The sequence below is a fragment of the Scomber japonicus genome, chromosome 13 (genome assembly GCF_027409825.1).
Source record: "Scomber japonicus isolate fScoJap1 chromosome 13, fScoJap1.pri, whole genome shotgun sequence".
Taxonomy (NCBI): domain Eukaryota; kingdom Metazoa; phylum Chordata; class Actinopteri; order Scombriformes; family Scombridae; genus Scomber; species Scomber japonicus.
The window spans coordinates 21,455,210-21,476,105 of NC_070590.1; the positions used below are offsets into that span (position 1 = coordinate 21,455,210).

Genomic DNA, 20,896 nt, shown 5'->3' on the forward strand with positions numbered 1-20,896 from the left:
GAAAAGGTTTCTCACAACCACTTAACAAGTGAGTTATTTAAGGAAGTTAAAACTCTAGTATTGGGCACGAAAGCTAAAACTTTTAGATATATTTCATAACAAAAATATCTAGCGAATCTAGGAGATAGAAATGTTCTGACCTATGAAAGAGCAGAAGACAGTTACTCTAAAATGGTAAACAGCACTTGTTCCAGCATGCATGCTTGACAGGTTCATGCGTGAGGATTCAGTTGCAGTGCATTTCACCATATTTTGTTGAAAGTAGTCTGTTGATGAACAGCAGAAAATGGGAGTCGTTTGAAAGGTTTCTATAGACAATTTCATACTTTCCTGCAATGATGTTTTTTTCTACTGCCAATACTAAAATCCATTGTCATTTCTGTGAATCCAAGCTTACCAGAAATTCTGTTATCCATAATGGGTCCACCTACAAATATTTCTAGCCTCTGAGGGGGCGGGGGGATGTGTGAATGTTTGATACTCAAAAGATAGATTCTGGTTGGAGTGTCACTTTAAGACCTCTGTGAACCAGTCAATGTAGCTTATAAAGTGGGTATTTACAGCACACTTTCCATTTTGAAGCACTTGTATACAAACATCAAGACAATTGAGCAATGGGAAAAAGTATAATCATGGTAAGACGCATTCTGCTTTTGGATGGGTTTACATTTGGATAAAGCAAAATGATGCCTTCATTGGTCAGCAATCTCACAGGAGCCATTAGGTCTGATGATGACTCTGCACGGTTATATAAAAGCAAGGAATATGAGGTCATTTTAAGAACCAGGTACTCCCTGTGGTGCCAACACTGTTCCCTTGACATGCTTCAATATTCCAAGATGATAATGTCACCATACACACTGAGAGACATATTCAAAAGTGATGCCATGATCATCAGGTTGATGTCAAACGACTTCCATCACTTCCTCAATCAGCAGATCTGAACATCACCGAGCTTTCATGGGACAACCTGGAGTGCAGAGTGCAAAGTGGATTTCTACCTCCTTCATCCCTCAAAGCTTTCCTTCTTCAATGAAGGGTAAACATCCAATTACTTACAGTCCAAAACTTGTGAGGCAGCACTCCATGTGGGACTGAAACTCCTCCGAAGGTTGGTCCTACTACCTTATTAGACACTTGATGTTCAAACACTCACTTAAATATTTCCACTCTTTAAAAAAGTTTTCATTTTCAACAACCCAGAGATTTAAGTGTCTCTCTGTTGAGGTCTCCTTTAAATTTGTGATAACTAGTTTAGTCTACAGCTTTAAAAAGGAAAAATTCACATCAGTGAATATGATGATTATTTTGAACTCGGTCACCTATGTAGTAGGAATGTGCAATTATTTTAGAATGTTCTGCCTTTTGACTAGAAAACCTGGAAAAAGTAAGTAGATTCCTCATACTGCTCTGAAAGGGGAATCCTGTAACAACCAGGGTGCAATAAGACTGACTCACTCTACTGATGGTTTGCTCACATCGGGCAGAGCACCAAAGACAAAGTTAGCAGAGACCAAGTTAGTGAGCAGCAGCATAATATCTCTTGACTCAGGTTTATTTTCATTTACAAAACATTTTGTGTTGTGTTGTATTTTTGTGTTAGATTCAGCTTTTATTAAATTTAGTAGCTTAGCTTAGCTGTCGCTCGAATCTAGCGGTTGTTTACTCTTCTGTTGTGTCTGATTCCACTGCATAATATTTGGCTTTGTATCATGAAACTAATTTTCTTCCAAATATACATTAAGACATTTTTAAGTATTTAGGAGTATCATATTTTGTGTCTGTGTTTCCCTATTACTAGCATAGCATGGGACAGCAAAGTTTTGCGACTTTTGACAGCAAATAAGCAAGAAACATGAAAGGAAGTTAAACATGGTAATCTGCATACACACACGCACACACATTGACCGTGGTCACCTTTGGGAACATTACACAGATTTAAAACTTAACCTAACCCTAACCTTAACCACCAACCCAAACCAACTGCAGACATAGTTTTTGTCCCCAGTTGGACTTGGACAAGCCGTGCCCAATTAAGTGGTCTTTAGTCTAAAATTTGACAGACATACACACACACACACACACACACACACACACGCTTGACTTCATGGCCTTTGGTTTGAGGGTGCTAAACTTTAATGGTCAGCGTCAGCACAACTGATTGGTTTGCACGTTTGACACACAACAGCAGAGTGGTGCAGCTGGCACTATGAACTCAGGAGGTGCGTTTAATTAAAAGTAATTAGGTTTGGTTAGCTGATCACAGACGACCAACTGCTTATAGATTAAATATACAGGCCATAAGCGAATACAGCAATACTTTCAAGTTCATCAAAGCTTTGTTAGGCAGAAGTCGGCAGATTGATCTAATCATGTTACATCTTGAAACATAAAATTAACTCTTTAGTGACCGTATGTTTAGTCTAATCAACAAACTCAATTTCCTTCAGCATTAAATGTGAATTTTCTGATATTATATTGTTGTCTTGTGAAAGTACATGTATGCCATGTGGGCAAAGAAGAGCATTAACAGTATTATAATATTGTAAAGAAACATTGTATTCAAAAACAAAATTCTGAATCAAACTATCATATCAAACTCGACACAATATTTCCATAATATGTTGCTGTGCCTTTTCAGTATGTTTAAAATTGTTTAAAATTATTGTATTAATACAATCACTGCAGAATGCTGGAAAATACTAAAGCTATGCATGCATTTATCTCAGTAAGCAGCTTTATCCTATCATCCTCTGTCACTCACTTCTGTAATTTGATTAAAACTGGTATCAAAAGGTATGGATAGAGTTCAAGGTTATTTTGTTGCGATTATTATTATGATGATAATTATAGTTATTATTAATAATAAATTGTATCACTGAACAGAAAAAATAATGAACTATTTAAGGGTAAATTAAACTTAAATCTGGAGCATTTATAAGATTTAGATTTAGCAGATAAACTGAATTTGTGAATAAATGTATAAGAAAAATGTAAACTAGGCTTTAATTCTGCTTTAAATCAAAACAGTACACTATATGGTGCTGTTGTTAAAACATTATATTGTATGTATTACACTATATAGTCAATGTGATGTTGAAATGGTATTTTTCTGAACAGAACCTCTGCTGATATCAATACAAGACGCACAGTATATCTCTTTCTATATATTAAAGGCTGATGTAAAAACGCCTATCTGTATTAGACTTTTTTTCTCACAGTGACTGGGAGAGTCAGAGCTTATTCTCCTCCTCAGAGCAGTAATTGGTTGGTCATGTCAGGAAGACACAGTGAGAAATTGACGACTAACAGAAAATTCCTCCCTCCTGTTGTGATCATTCTCTACTGTTGATTATTAAAAATGACACATTAAAGAATATTACCTTGAAGCACTTGACTAAAACCAATGTGAGTCCATTTTAATGGCACACTGCTCGCTCATCAGAGCCAATACTTGATAGGTATTATTATGAATTAGCTGCGCATGCATAACGGCAGGGTGGGGTGGGGGGGTGATGGAGGGATTCCTGTCTTATGAAACAAAATTCACAACCTTCCTCTAGTTGTATTATGTCTGATATAGACATTTATATATGTGGAAACTTGAGGGTGTGATGAACTGTATATTTATAATATTTGAAAACTGTCAAATCATCTTCTGCTCATTGATCTTTGCACTGAAATATTTACTGGTTTTAATTTAGAGGTGCTGTGGCTAAGGTATATTTCTCTATGTGGAGCCCTGCAGATGATAATCCATACTTCTATCACATCCTGCATTTGCTAAAGCGGGGCAGTGCAGAGGTGAGAGCCTGCTTCTTGCTAAGCAGCACCCTATTTTTAATTATATATGAGGCCAGACTCGCGGTGACAGAGAGGAAGTGCTCCTGAGAGTGAGGCCTTGGTGGCACATGAACACAAGGTGATTGACCAGATCACTAAAGATCCAGTCACTCACATCTGAGTGGGCACTGACCCACTACACTGCCAGAGCCCTTGAGAGGACGGGCAAGGGGAAGGTGGGGTGCCCTGTACATCCACAGCCCTCCCAAGTGGGGTGGAATTTCTGTCTGCATCAATTATTCAAGAGCCATCTTAGATAACACTCGCAGGGAGGATGGATGAGGTCTATTTCTGTATAGTACTTCATAAGAATGAAGACAGGAGGCATTTTTTATTTTGTGTGCTGGTGCTTCAGACAGCGGATAACCAGTACTCTCCTCTGTGCAACTAAGGTAAAACCTGAAGTGTCTTTGAAAAATGCTCTTAACACACTCCACATCCTTTTCTCTTTGCCGACATTCCCACATGTCAGCACTTTGTCGAAGATCTGAGGGACAAGCTTATTTCCTGCATACTAGCAAATTTATCGTAGGTGTTGCCAAGAGGGACCCATACAAAAGTGACAAAAGCCTCAGAAAACTGGCCCTTGCTCTGTCCTTTCACACTGTACCCCCTCTAATAATCCTCATCTTTGTTTGTAAAGATTTTTGAGACTCCCTGATGGGTCACATGCTTGTCATATGTGTCATCTTCTTTTAACTACACACGGGCTAGTAATGATGTTTTTCAGTCGTGTCCTGGTGCATTTTTTGGCTGCACCCTGTGGAGTACAACACGTCGCAATGCGCAACAGTGCACAGTTGCGTGTGGTAAGAAGTGCAGGAGACTTGAACCTTCCCACAAATAGGGGACATTTCTTATTGTACACTTTATATGACCCTTCTGTACTAAATATTGATGAGACTAATAGTAACTTTCACGACTGTGACAAATCAGGAAGTCAGACATATGTGCTGACTGTTAGATGATGCATGAGAGGAAGCTTTGATGTTTCTGGCAAGATACAGGAGTAGATGATGTAAAAGGTACAAGAATTTCATCTGTATCCCTTTCTCCCTCACTTTCTATGGAGTTTCTCTCTCTAATAACATTTGCACTGAATAGCAAGTTTAATGCAACTTATACATGCAAAGGGAAGAAAAGTGGTCATATTTACCTTAAATAATATCCAATGCCAGTAAATTCTGAACAAAGTGCTCCTTCTTTTTTCTTTAAAAGAAACGTGTAATTAATTCTACTGTATCACTATGCAAACAGTGGGCTAGACATAAGCAACTTTGCTGCTGGTGATTTTGCAGGTTTGGAGGCATGTATGCCCAGGGGAAGCTCATATGCTTTTCACAAAGGGAACAGCTTATTAACATCAATAGTGCTGAAAAAGAATTTTAAGAACTTATGACATTTCCTTCTCCACATGCAAAGGATATTTGCTGGTGGAAAGAAATCGTCAAGGCTATCAAAGTTGGCAGTAGTATTAGACTGGTTCCACCTGGGCAGATGTTTTTAGCTACAGAGTGTGCATGAATCTCACTTGTGCGACTCTTTTCTCAAATAAATGGACTGTACTTAAATGGTAAATGGACTGTACTTATATAGCGCCTTTCTAGTCTTTGCGACCACTCAAAGCGCTTCACATGACATGTCATTCATCCATTCACACACATTCATACACTGATGGCAGGGTGGCAGGGTGCCAATTTAATCATTAATTCACATTCATACAGGAGCAATGTGGGGTTAAGTGTCTTGCCCAAGGACACATCGACATGTGGACTGGAGGAGCTGGGAATCGAACCGCCAATCCAATTGGAGGACGACCGCTCTACTTCCTGAGCCACAGCCCTGGAAAACAGTATGTTATCAGGCTTATTCTGTGTTTCTTACATTATTTAATAATGACAATACAACAATAATGGGTTACTGTACTGTTGATGTGTCCAGCATAGTTATTCCAAATGTCATAAGGCAGCACAAGTACTTTATTTTTCTAAATTCTTGATTCAAAAATGTTATTTAATATTGTGCTGCAAATCAAGAAAAATGCTGTATTTTTAAATCATTGATGATTGCTACATTATTCTACATTAACATGGCCAACTATGTATTAAGTTAATTTGCATTCTTAATTAGCAATAGTGTTTACGATGCAATTATTTCCTAATTAGCACTTCTTACAAATAGGCAGGAGTTGGGCTTAAATGAGGCTCATTTTTCTATTGACATGGTAAAAAGTTGGACACGAAAATAACATCAATGGATAAATGTACTCAGAGATTTGATATTGGATTTGTTGGTATAAATGTCTTATAAATTATTTCCGTAACAAATTGAGTAGAAATAGGTTGTTAGTATTTGTTGAAATCAAGAATTGACAGCTTTGACAACACTTGTTTTTCTTTGTGTGCATAAATAAATGATCTAGCGTGTGCATTCATGTCTCGCATCCTGATGTATGATATTTGTGTGTTAACAGTGTGCTATGCCTCCATGTCAAAGGATCTGGGACATTTGATTGTGACAGAGTATCTTCCATACAAGTGCAGTTATTTCTGTCACAGTCTGGATTTTGGGTGGCAGCCCTGCACATCGACTGTGATTCAGTGCAGAAACACAGAGGGATGTATGCTGGGGTCATATGTGACCTGGACTGGTCCCTAGTGAACACGGTTCTACTACACTGGTCCTGTCAGTCACACAGCCAGTCAGTCAGCCAGTTTGGGGGAAAAAGGCTTGGGGAGAGTGAAGACACACTGAGTGCAGGAGCCCCCCTGAACGGCAGAAAGACAAGTATTCCCTCCAGTCAATCACAATCCACAGAACCGCTCAAATGATGCAGAATCTCTCAAGAGGCCTGCAGGGTAGAAATGGGTGAAGGAGGACCTAATGTCACTCTTGCTACACTGAGGTCGGTTCCTGTCAATTAACATAAGCTAACATATGATGACTTAGAAAACTGCCACTGAACTCTATCGAGTAGTCAGAGATGACCGTATTACTGGTGTAAATAAAACAAGCATCACTGGGAGTCTGTGGAAGGTGTTAATCCCTGACTAATGAACTCTGCTACCGCCAGTAGCTTCCCTGTTGCATCCCTGGACATCTCCACCTGTATATGTGTGTGTGTGTGTGTGTGTGTGTGTGTGTGTGTGTGTGCACGGTAGGGATTCAGAAAGAGAGGGACAGGCTCCACTCTCCCGTCCCTCAGCCTGACAGGCAGAACTCAGCCACACAATTTCACGGTTTGTGGGCAGTACACACCACTGCTTTCCCATCCCTGAGACCCACAGACCCACAGAGTGTGTGTATATGTGTGTGTGTGTGTGTGTGTGTGTGTGTGTGTTAGTCTGTGCATATAAACATGAACACACACACACCCTCAGCTATTAATACTTGGGGAAAGAAGAAATCAAATATTAATCCTTCAACGCCCCAACTGGAATTGAAAAAAAAAAAGAGTGGACTTACCATTTTGTTATTGATTTCATGAAAATGAATTTCACAGACTTTCTCTACGATGTCTTCACTCTCAAAAGTTATGAAACCAAATCCTGTGCAGAGACAAACAGAGAAGGGGGGGGGGGGGGGGGGGGGGGGAGTTAGTGAAAGGCCTTATCAAAACTTCACTAACTACAAGAAAATGCACCACAAGATGGATCATATCACGAGCCAGATCCAGAAACTATGCGAGTACATCTTTTAGAGATTGGCTTATGCATGGAAAAGAACAAGTGAACAAGACAGACATTGTCCTCTTTAAATCAGGAATATGATGAAATCTGCCACATTATTAAGGGCACTCGAGGACCTCCTCTACAAAGAGAAGATGGAAAAACAGCACAAAGCTCATTTAATGAGATTCAGGGAGCTAGGGCCCAGCATCTGAATTTCATTAAATGCATTTTGTGTTCTTTTTATTGAAATCTCACTGTATAACAAGCCCTCGTTTTTATGTTAATGCAGGCCTTAGAATGAATGTGTGGTTGACAGTGGGATTTTCATGCCGTATTTATAGGATAAAAGCTTAACCCCTCTTTCAACACAAAGACAGAGAGACAAGATGGTTTCAGACTTTTGAACACAAGTGGATTGCAATGCTTTCCTCTGTGTTCTGATGGTGATGCACAAAGCAATCTAGCTTCTGTATAGCTGAGGTTGAAAGGAAAACTGATATTCTATTACTTTTGCAAAAGAGGAAACTGCACAAAAGAAAAACAGTTAGTGAATAAAGCGGCAAGTGGGACTGAAAAGGAGATGAGTTTCTTTTCAAAACAGCAAACAGTGACACGCGATGAAATGAAACCAGCTCGGATTGAGCTTTAAACAGCCGCCACTGCAAACAACATCTGACTGACACACACTCCACACTCCACACCCACACCCACACCCACACCCACACACACACACACAGCTATCAATTTATTATCATGGGATGTCACATGATATGGTAAGTACAGTCACCAACCATATGTAAAAAAAGGTGCCGACACCCTAATATAGGCTTTTGGAGACAAAGGCTCCAATGCTACTTGTTGATTGACCTGGATAAAAGAATATTGTTCTATTAATACAAGACAAATCCATGAGTGCAGTCCTCAGCTCACCAGTCATAATCCACTTCATAGGACACAACTCAAGGTCAAAGACTTGAGGTTTTTAAAGCCTAGTGTCTCGTACATGTGCACTTATTCATTCATACATCATTATGTACAGCGGGGTTGGGGGATGTGATTATATATACTATCAAACAAAAGAGATTTGTCAGAGATTTTGTCACACCGAGGTAGTTATCCCTTTAATGTCTCTGGTGGTACATGTATTAGGCAGTACTGCTGCTGACATACTGTTATCACACTATAAAAATATATATACCTTACCAGATATAGTATAAGGCCTGCAACTAATGATTCTTTTCATTATTAATGAATCTGTTAATTACTTTATTGCTTAATTAATTGGTTGTTTGGCTTTCAAAATGTCAAACTGGTGAAAAACACTGTTAAAGGTAAACTTAAATGTACCATACTGTCATAGAAGACCAGAGAAGCAGGAAAATATTCACATTTAAGAAGCTGGAATCAGGAGGAATGGCAATAAAAGTATACAAGTCTCCTACGCAGCCTATTCTATTAATTCATCAGCTCATCTAGAAAAATACAGATTCCTTTGTTAGGAGCAGTTCATTCTGCTTACTAGCCAACCTATCACAAATGCTGGTATTTATAGTTCTGTCATAAAGTTATCTTTATCTCTCAATCATGTTTTTCTATCCCAGCCCTCCTCCAGCTCCTCCTCAATAAACAAAAGATTCTCCTCTAGCCCGTCTTCTGCTACTGACACATGCTAGAACACATCAAAACAGTCCTGTCAAAAGAGGGTCTGGAAACCTAATGTGTGCGCTGATTAAACTCAGACAACATCTAATCTAATGAGATCTTATGAGACAGAATATCAATTTCCACTGAGACATCTCAACAGTGAATTGCGGCGAGAGCACGTCGCGCATGTGCAAGGTGGGGGTAGAGGAAGGGGGGTAGTGGGTTTGGGGTGTGGGGTGTGGGGGGGTGGACATGGGGACCAGTGATGACGACAGGCAGGAACACCCCACCTTCATGCCAGCGCAAGGAGCACTTTTGACAACCAACAAATCAACCGCCAGGAGTAATTTGTCACGGAGTAGTGTGGGGTAGAGGCAGTGGAGTCTGGAGGGGGGTGTGGGGGGGTGTGGAGAGGGAAAGAGAAAAAGGTGAAGATGAGAAGAGAAGGGGGTGGGTGGGGGAGACAGAGAGACAGAAAAAGTGACAAGGAAGGAGGTTAACACGCGTGGCCCCTGTCGCCACACTCCTTCCTGCAGCTACAGGCAGCTCCTCCATCAACTGACAGGACATTTTCCACTGCACCATTATATCCACTGAGGTCAGGGCCAAGCCACATCACCACAGATACCACCAGCAGGGCCCTTCCACCCATGACTGGATCTGTTTAAATGAACAAAAAGACATTTTGCTGTAGTGTAAACTACAGTTTGAATGTGTCCTGTACACATACACAAAAAAACCCCACACAACAAACATCCCTATTTTTCTCTCTCCTTGGCTCCGCACACGCCTCCTTGGTCAGTCCCCTGTGGACTGTCTGAACCTCTGGACCTGCTATTGCAGTGCAGTCCTTTGCTCTACTATCCCATTTTACAGACCTTACAGACAATTACAGGCCACAAAATAGCAGCAACAGAAGCATTCCTCTCTCCCATCCTCTGTCTGCGGGGTGTCAGCAGAGCGAGATTGTCCTCATGTATCCTGGCCCTTCTCTTCCAACTATCCACACATGGCAGGAGGCTGACCTCCACGAGACTATTAAAGACTGTCAGCGCTGACAGACACAAGGAGAGAGGTGTCAACACACTCACAATGAAGACCCTTCCCACAGCTTAAACAATACCCTGTAAATGGAAACACATGGATGTCTGATAGGAAGGCTGATAATAGGTGTTGTAGGGCTACTGGCTGAGGCCTCTTGGCTGCACTTGCTCACACTTATTAGCTGGAACTGGGCTTGGTCTCATCTCATCACTCCACAGAATCGGCAGGGAGCCCACTTTCGCGGCCTTTTACCAGCTTCATCATACTCGGTCTTTATTTCACACTCATTCCAGGTTCCTCTGCTTCTGTTGCTCCAAAGCTTCTCACTCCCACCCCTCAACATGCCACCCCCTCACTACTCACTCTGGCCCCTATAAACCTGGAAAACAGCTGATTCTGCCAGAAGCAGATAATGAGAGAATTTGCAAATTGATGCAGCAAAGTTGACTTTGACATGAAAAGTGGTGAAGCACCTCTAAAATCAAGAGGGGGTTTCAGGATTCTTTTATGTATTAAACAGCAATGATAGGTGTGTTTAAATACTAGTTTGAATTCCATACCTTACTCATAGTAGACAGATTCAAAAATATCTACTTATTCTTATAAAAACTACAGTATCTTTGGGTTACATGTTCATTCGTAATCTGTTCTTTCAGATGTTTTTTGTCCAAAATACACAAGATAGAAGTAGGAGGAGAATTATTATCAGTAGCATTTTAAGTTATTGCTGGTGATTGTACATCTACAGCTTGTGAGAGTATGAAGACTCACTGGGCAGAGATAACGGTGAAATATATATGTACAACTGCTGTGGGTGTAGCAGGCATCCCCCAACTCCCTAAAGGCTGCAGCTAAATATACTGCGATAAATACATGAGAGAATGAGCAGCATATACTGAATGTATTAACGCTGATGTAGAAGGCATAGACCTAGAGCTCATTATCCATACCTTTATAGGTATACATAATGAGCCTGATACCTTAATATCTTTATAGGCATGAGTAATGAGCATCGTTGGACCACATTTCACATTTTTCTTGATCCTACCAAGGCTCATTTTCCCTTTTTCCAGTCCTGAAGATAGCCTGCTGGACGTTCCTATAATTTGTCCAAAATGGAATCTAAAAATATTTTCACACTAGATATGAAACAAACCATGGTTCAGTTTGATCCGGACCGACACCACCTCTTTTTGTCAGACCAAGGTTTGGCAGTTTCACATCTGTTATTATGTTTCAGATCAAACTGACAAGTCTGAAAGCCCAGACTGATGACAAATGACGTGGGTGTGAAAGGGCTTTTAGTTAAGAGATGTGTATAGAGTTTTCCTTGCCAACACCGGTGGGATGTCATTATTATCAATTAACATGAGGACACCCAACATGCATGTCAATACCCCCAGAAACTCAGTATATAATGACAAACTATGATATTTACAAATCAAAATGCTCATATATGCCAGAATACACAAAAATAAGTAAAATCTAAGTTTTGGACATGAAATATTCAGTGATATTTGAGTTGCTGAAACTTCTTTGACAACCAGAATGTGTAAGAATGTACAAGGTGAGCAGCTCTGACTACTGGCCAACACAGTGTAAGGAAGTGGGGCAACCTGGGGGAAGTGTCAGCTGTGTCCTCTGGGACACAGTATGAAATGAACAAAGCCCCCCTGACATGCATGCACAGACAAAGACAAATAAACATGCACACACAAACACACACACATCTCCCATACTCTGACTGCTTTGGGACAGTCAACCCAGACCCACCTTAAGTCTTCAGTGAGACTTTTACTTATAACATTCAAGCCCTTGCTGAACACAGTGCTGATTAAGCCTACCACCACCAGATAAATCTCTGTATTTCACATTATAAGGATGTGAAATACATACTATGATGGAGCCTACGACGTAAGCACACGACAGTCTTTTTGTAATAACTCTCACTGCCAGAAGGGGGACACAAAAGTTCCACACTGCAAATTAAAGTCAGCTTGGTCAGGTTAGGCTTATTAACTGACACATACTGCACATTTATTGCCAGTCGATGACTAAAAGCAATTCCATGATAACGTAGGGCGTTATCATGCTCACACAGTGTGCAAATGAAAATCATTGGTAGCCCATTGATTTTGATGACCATGTGAAATTTTAGCTGCTGTGTTATATAGGATAATATAGGGGAAACACCTGCGGCTATACCTCTTCCTCCTATACTTTCCCAACTTGGATTGTTTTAAATAACTGCATGATCAAACCCTCACCTGTCCAATCAGGACTTAGAATACAGAAATCTCCTGCACTGCGAGCCTGTCTGTCTGTCTGTGTGTCTGTGTGCTCCAGCTTCCGAAGCCCATCTTCTTGTAATGCAGAGAGGCAGACAGAGGCAGTCCGAACACCCACGGCACAGTTTGAGGCCTTTGATCAGTATTTCCGTCTGCTATTACTAGAGATCCAGAGCCCCCGGCGTTAATCCCCTGTTTAATACAGCTAACGCCATGAACTCTCTAACAGCACAGAGCACATATAACAGAGAAAAGAGAACTGAGGAAGAGTAAATTGGAGGAAATACTGAAACTTAAATGTCAAAATTTCTAGCAGTGTCTTTTATGCCTTTATCCCAAAGTAAAGAAAATTACAGGGTTCCTTTCATTTATTTTTTATTACTGGTTAATATATCATGTGGGACATAAATAATAAGAGCTGTCATTTTGGCCTATCTGTTACCACTTACAGTATTTTCAACTAAAGCAGCAATTATCAATTATTTTTATTATTGATTAACTATCAATTATTTTCTCAATTAATTGATTAGTAGTTAGGTCAATTTCAGAAAATGGTGAAACATGTCGGCAACTGTTTTCCAAAGTCCACCTATACATTATTGTTATCAACCTATTATCAATTTTTCCTTTATCTCAAACTGAACAAACATACAGAGTTTCTTTTATTACTGGTTAATATAGAGAAACACTGAGAGAAAGAGAGAGAGAGATGAAGTCCCATAAGCAAGCCCAGATTCCCTAATCACAAGTCAAGACACCAGCTAATACAAATACTAAACAAATAAATGTAACTGCTTTGATGCATGTGAGTCCATGGGGAAAAATGAAGATGGATGATGTAAAATTAATCCCTCAAGTGTGCATTACAGGGAGTGCCATTTTAGACGAGATGGCATCCACAAGATAAGACTTTAGATGTTGTGATCTTATAGCTAACCCAATTAGATCCTGACATAAATACATTTTGTTATTTATCTTGATGCACTTCCCCTCCTAGTGTTTTATTGTGCCCAGGGACTTCGTTGGATTTAGATCTTCTGAATTGGAACTGGTCACAAATGTATAACTTTATTTATAACTTGGTTTGTTGTGAAATGTGTCAATGCATGTGTACAGTGTAGAGGGTTAAAAACTCGCTTTCGCCATATTTTTCTTTCTTAAGCATTATGCCTAAAATCAGAACCGTTAAATCAATAAGAATCTACAAGCAGAACATGACTAGGAGTCAATAAAATACAAACACTTCCCGTTGCTTTTATTAATCTAACTATTTATATGGACTATTTATAAGGACTATTATTATGGACTTGCTACGTGGATTGAAATGGTCACCAAGAAGGATGGACACCAAGGTCAATTAGCACAAGAAGGTATGCAGAAGTGACAACAGAACTATATCTGGTAGACAGATAACATCCTATGATCCAAACAGAAATAGAACCAGTAATGGTCTGGACCCAAATACGGAGGAGCACTAATCATCAAAATAAATAAAACAAACAGAAGAGACCCAGGACTACAAAACCATTTGCATGTATGACATCATTCTTCAGGTAAGTAGCAATACAAAACACAGTGTGAGGCCATATTGAATAATGTTAATGAAAAACTGCCATGCACACTTTATTCACTAGGTAACCAGTCTACCTAGTGACTCATCTATTGAAGCCCTGTTATTCTCAATATTACTCAAATGGGCCATCAGCCTTAGCTTGCTGTGCTCAACATTGCAATCGAGTGATGCATCGAGAGTACTGGTTATTGTTGTAAAAAAAAGAAAAGAAAAACATTTCTAGTAGGAAGTGTATAGATTGTTATATTTATCAAAATATATGTAGTTTGGCATCTGTGGCTTTGTTTGCAAAATGATGATGGAAAAAACCCATCAAATACAATACAACACTTTGTGACCATGTTCAAATCCAAAAGCCCTCTTGGGACTTCACCAATGCTAATCTCTCCGTACTTGGTCTGCACATTGTGCACAATGTCACCCCTCAATTTGACCAAAACATAAAAGGTGATGACTATGTCTAGGTGGCTGTATGAAAGCGCCAGGTGGTTGAAAAACTGGCTTAAAATTGGCCCACAATTACCACACATGGCGTTTCAGTTTGTTTAGCAGTGGCTTCAAGGCTTTTAAATGCTGAAACTTATTAGTTGAGGACATTTTAAGGACATCTCATTACTGATTACTGAGAAATGTCACACAGGAGGTTTTAATAACAGAATGAAATAAAGCATCACTGAACAATTAGAAACAGTGTGATTGTAAATTGATGTAATTAGATTTCAATGTGATTGCTGTTTTCTTCACACTTGGCCTTTCTCATTTTGTGTTGCCCCGGTGAGTTTGCACTTATCAGTTCAGAACCAATTGTTTGGACATCTATCCTGGATTTCTGGTCAACCAATTACCTTTCTAAATTAATCTTGATTTCTATAAAATGAAAAAAGAAAATTGTACCTGTAACATAGCAAAAGAGGTTATAGAACAAACAAAGGTCAAAAGTATCCTTTCCTCAAATTAACTACATTTTACTATTCCAATGTAGAATGAAAAATACAACTCTTAATAGAGGGGGACAATATTTGCATCTACTCATCTATGATGAGAAGAAGATATTTGTAAATTGATAGAAGCACCTACAGTGTCCTTTAATGAAATGTTTACAGTAACATGCAATATGTCTGCTTCCTCTGCATTTTCTGCAGAGCAACTGGGCTCAGCATGATTGCTGAGGGAACTAGTTTGTCTGTGCCTCTATGTAGGTCAGCTTTCAGAGTTGGCCATCAATTTCTACTGTCCTACTTAAAGAGACACCCCGTCTCCATACAGACACACACACAAACACAAAAACACACATTTATAGCATGTGTATTACATATGAGGACTGTAACCCTGATTTGTACCATGTCATTGATTTTATTTATGCTCTAATCACAGTCATTTATTCAAGCCTTCAGTAAAACTTGGCTGACATTATCCCTGACCATAGCTTTAATACATATTGGTCGATACAATTCCAGATTGTCAGTATATGCCCAGTTGCAATGTGTACAGTGGTAATAGGGATCTCAATAGCAACACAGACTGCACTTGTGAAATGAATGCAGCTCTTTGCACCTCTCCAGTGCACTTTCAAACGCTCTCTACCTCAAAAGACACCTTCATTAAGGCCCAACAATATACTAATACAGTGCATTCAGAAAGTATTTAGACCCCTTCACTTTGTTTCATGTTTTGTTGTGATGCAGCCTTATACTAAAGTTGTTTAAATGTCTTTCAACACTCAATAGCCCACAATGACAAAGTGAAAAACAGAATTTTAGACATTTTTGCAAATGTATTAAAAAGGAAAAACTGAAATGTCACATTAACATAAGTATTCAGACCATTTGCTATGAAATGTATCTGAGGTGCCTCCCATTTCTCTTTGAGATGTTTCTACACCTTGATTGGTGTCCACCTATGGGAAAATCCTGTTTTTGCTTTGACATTATGGAATATTGACTGGATATGAATTTTGGAAGCCATACACCTGTCTACATAAGGTCTCACAGATGACAATGTATATCAGATTGTGTCCAGCGAAGATCTGGGGAAGGCTATAATAACATATTTTCTGCATTGAAGGTTCCCAAGAGCAAGTGGCCTTTATAATTCTTAAATTGGAGAAGTTTGGAACAACCAGGACACTTCAAAGCAGCCAAACTGAGCAATAGAGGGGAAAGGGCCTTGGTAAAAGAGGTGACCAAGAAACCAAGAACCTGGCTGAACTCTTGAGACCGTTTGTGGAGATGGAAGAAAGAAAGATGGAATGACAACCATCAGTGAATCACTCTACCGGTCTGGATTTTATAGCAGAGCAGAGGCCTCTCTTCAATGAAAGACTGCTTGGAGTTTGCAAAAAAACACCTAAAGATCTGACTGTGAGAAACCAAGCACTGCTTATCATCTGCCCGATACCATCCCAAAAGTGAAGCATGGGGGTGGCAGCATCATGCTGTGGGGGTGTTATTCAGCGGCAGGGATTGGGATGAGGAAAAGTAGAACGGAGCAAAGTACAGATAGATTCTTAATGAAAACCTGGTCCATAGCACTCAGGACCTCAGAGTGGATTGAAGGTTCATTTTCCAACAGGACAATGACCGAAGGGCCAAGACAATGCTGGAGTGGCTTAGGGACAACTCTGTATCCTTGAGTGGCCCAGCCGAAGCCCTGACTTGAACCCAATTGAACATCTCTGGAGAGACCTGAAAATGGCTTTCCACTGACAGTCCCCCATCCACCCTGACAGAGCTTGAGAGGATCTGCAGAGAAGAAAATCCCCAAATCCAGGGGTGCAAAGCTTGTTGCATCATACCCAAGAAGAGTCAAAGCTGTAGTTGCTGCCAAAGGTGATTCAACTAAGTACTGAGTAAAGGGACTGAATACTTATATCAGTGTGATTGTAACCCAGGTAGTTAACTCTAGATTTATGTCCCTTTAAATGATGTTGGTAGTAATTGATGCCACTTTGCCTTAGTGTGCTGAGAGCGTGGCAACTTATTGTCTTATAGCACACAATTTTTTATTTTGTCAGTGGTTATGTCTTGTATGAGTTCTTGAGTAAACCCAGGTTAGAGATGGACATTTATAAGGTTTGTGAGTTGAAGTTTAACACTGAATAACAAGAGCTGATGGAGTTTATGCGGCTACACCTAACGTAGAACTACAAACCTTTGGTATCATGGCGAGTTAGTAGCTCATTATCTGTCAGACATTAGCAAAGAAGGCTAACAGTTGTTCTCAAAAGGAAAAGAGGACATAGTAGAGAAGGAGCTATATCAAAGTAGATCTCAGTAGACTGTTTCTTTATAGAGCTCTTCAGTTGGAATATCATTGTTGTACCTGATTTCAACATACTTAGTTGTGTTAGCTAGTTGACAGGTTTATGATTATGGATTATATATTTCAGTTTTTAGTTTTTCATAAATTTGCTTAAATTTCTAAAATACGGTTTTGACATTATGGATTATTGAGTGTAGATTAATGAGGGGGAAATACATTAAAAACACTCCTGATCATCAGTAAAGATCGTCTGAGCAGCCTTCTTTAAAAGGTGCCAGTGTCTCTATGGTGTAAACAGAGATACAGGCTTTACTGCCAAATTTTAACAGAACTCCTGATTTATTTGTGATCATTGTACTGATCTACTGTACAAAGACGTGGTGGTAGAAGTGGTAGTAAAGTATTCTGACCTTTTACCTAGGTATAGTAAAAGTATCAATACAGCAATGCACATACTTCATTACATTGAGCATAGGTATAATACATTGCGCCAGAGTCAAAACTATATTTGCTCCCCAATATGCATCTCTTGGACCACAAAATGATGTCTTGATCTAGAGGAGCCAGTTTAAACATTTCTCTTCAATAGCTGAGCAATTTTCATCATGCACCATTGTGACTAGCACAGTATTATAACGTTTAAAATCACTGGCTTAGAGGCTAATGGTTAATCACATTATATTCAGATTCATAGCCCTTACCACATCCCATTTGTAGATCTGTGAACAATATGCACTTTTATGCTCCATCATTATCTTTGCACACATGACGCCTGGTGCTGATCATTGACACCTGTGTAGTTTTCACACCTGTAAAAACATGGTTATTCCATGTGACCCAAAACTGTCAAGAATTGGTCCCTGGAATTCAGATTCAGACAGTTATGTGTGACTGTAGAAACACAAGTTGATAATGTGAGGCTGAACACTGACACTTTACTAGGGCAGTTACAGTAACTATTTTTGCTATCTGTGGCAACTGGGTCATAAAAATTCTTGGGCTGTCTCCAGATACTGTAAGCTCAATCCATTTTGTAAAGGCAAACTGCTCTCTCCATCTCAATCTCTCTGTCTGTTTCTCTCTGTGATCTCATCTTCATTTCTCTCTCTCCATTCATAATATCATATGACAAACGTTCTCTTGTCACTTGGTTTGTGGTTGATGATGGAGTTAGTGTAGCTCCACCCAACAGATCCACTCTACAACATTAAACCTCCATCATCATCCAATAACATTCAATACAAGACCACAGAGGTCACTGTTGCAATGGAAATGCAGACTAATATACCATTTAATACACCATTACCATACATTGAAACTTCAGTGAAATTGTAATTTGCATTTGCATGCACTTTGTTAGTGATTTAATTTTTCAGTAGAATAAAGATACTCACGGGTCAAAAGTTTTGGACTGAATAACAAACCGACCAGTGAAACCCTACACAGACCTGACATGCATACATTTATCTGAATACATCTAAGGATACTGTGAATTAGGCTGTAGTTTAACCAAATAGAGAAGATGAAAGCACAAGGATGGATCAGTAGTTACCATCTAAATTTAGCACAGAAAATCTGGGAAAGAAAATATGAATCGCATACGAAGTGCATTTACATTCACTACAGTTATGCAGGTAGTAGAGGTTGGGTCAATAGGAGATATATAATTATACAAATAAAGAGAAGAATAAATCAAACCTCAAATGATAGAAAACCACATGGAAGCATAGCTTTTTGCTTCTTTTTACTGATATAACTTTTCCTCCTCTGCAAACTACAAAATGCAATATTTCTAACTTCTGATATTTCCACTGAGGTTTCTTTAATGCTGGAATTGGTGTGTTAACAGTGTTTCTGTGCTCTGAAAGACACAGCACGAATATAAAATCACAAAGCTGATGGACTGTTAGTTTAGCATGCTTATTCTACGGTCCGTCTGTAATAGCAACTTATGTGCTACTTTGTTATTAGACCATCAGCCAATTGGTGTGCCGAATGACTGAGACCGATATGCTGCCAATCAGTGTGGTCGAGGGCTAGGGATTTAAAAAGCTAGTTATGTTATACCATGGAGAGCTGCTGTGATTAAACACATTGAAAACACTTGAGATGAAGAATGATGAATGGTGCTGGTCTACTGAAAGAAAAATGAACTGAAACTGACATAACTATCAGACATTATGCTTGTTTTCTCAATAAATTAGAAATATCCAATGTCGACACATTCGTGATATAAAGTTACTGATCCTAAAAGAACTTAACCTGATTAATAATATGATCTCTTTCTATGAGAAGACACAGCTGTTTGTGTGTTCTGGGACGATATAATACAAACACATTTTTCAACGAACATACAGAAAAAGGAAAGGACCAGATACAACTGACACAATGACAGAGGTCTTCTTCTTAAGCTATGGTTATCCCCCTCTTCATTGTACCACTTCACTGGCCTGAAGACAGATTGCATTTGTGTGGACTGAGACAACAGCACATTTCATATGCTGAATACACACAGCAAAAGTACCTAAAGATGATGAAGCCAGGGAAAAATGCAAGCTAGGTTAGATCAACATTGCTGAGGCTTAGACAGCAGGACAAGTGGTTAGAATATGAGTTATAAAATCATGAAAAACCAACTTGAACATAATTGCTCACACTGATAGAATTTCTTTAGTACAAACGGAGTATCGGTGTAATGAGATCCAAAGGCTTGAACCACAAGGGGATTCTTCATTCAAGAATGTCAGACTCTTTTGTGCCAAGCAATAGGCCAAGCTTAATGGATGTCTCAATTTCTATCACATACAGTAACAACCGATGCAGGGAGGAGGCGGTGGGAGGTGGGGGCAGAAGCCTTTCCAAAAGGCTTTGAGGCACTGTGATGAATTTCTTTTGAGGTGTGAAGCAACGTGGGACTTGGAATGAATGAAACAGATATGCACCTTTTGTGTTTCCTGACCTATTGATAAAGATATCAATTTCATTAAACTTAATTAGCATTTCTCATTCCTGGCAAAAGTGGGGGAATCAGAAAAGGGGAATAATGGGCAGCGAGTGAACACCGAGTGATGGAAAAGCACTCAGAAGTTTGTACATGGGGAGCAGCTTTTAGTCTGAATACAAAATCTGGAAAGATGTTTTGGATGCCGCCACCTCCCACCACAGCCTCTGAAGGGGAATCTACTGAGGGGACTAATAGCATTTAATCAAAATAATCCTCTGCAAACAAGGCTTTAAAGCACTGAATTGGGTACAAAGCAAAATTGATTTAAGAGAAATAGGCCTCTCACTAGCTGTATGGCCAGATTGTTATTAATATTAAAGCAAGGGATATTTTTAAAGGCCTGACACAGTACCAGTTTGTCTGAAATGAAGAACACTGATGATGCCACTTTGCAGACTCCCATTACCATTTAGTCGAGATTGCTTTCATTGAGTGAGCCAAATGCTTAGAGGTGCAACTGCCACTTGTGTTTACAGATGCTGTTATGGCGTTATGGAGAAGACGAGACATGTCACGTAAAGCCCCCCCCCCCTCCCCACCATACTCCACATGCACACGATCACACACA

At 39.5% G+C, this 20,896-nt stretch overlaps 1 protein-coding gene across 6 annotated transcripts in view; it reads right to left on the reverse strand.

Annotated features, from left to right (window-relative positions):
- The window catches only part of msi2b (musashi RNA-binding protein 2b), a 244,153-nt gene that overhangs the window by 56,430 nt on the left and 166,827 nt on the right, over positions 1–20,896 (reverse strand). For all 6 annotated transcript variants that reach the window (XM_053332283.1, XM_053332282.1, XM_053332280.1 and 3 more), the window contains exon 8: positions 7,309–7,391. In XM_053332283.1, coding sequence (XP_053188258.1) covers positions 7,309–7,391 — 83 coding nt within the window. The remainder of the gene's footprint in view (positions 1–7,308; positions 7,392–20,896) is intronic.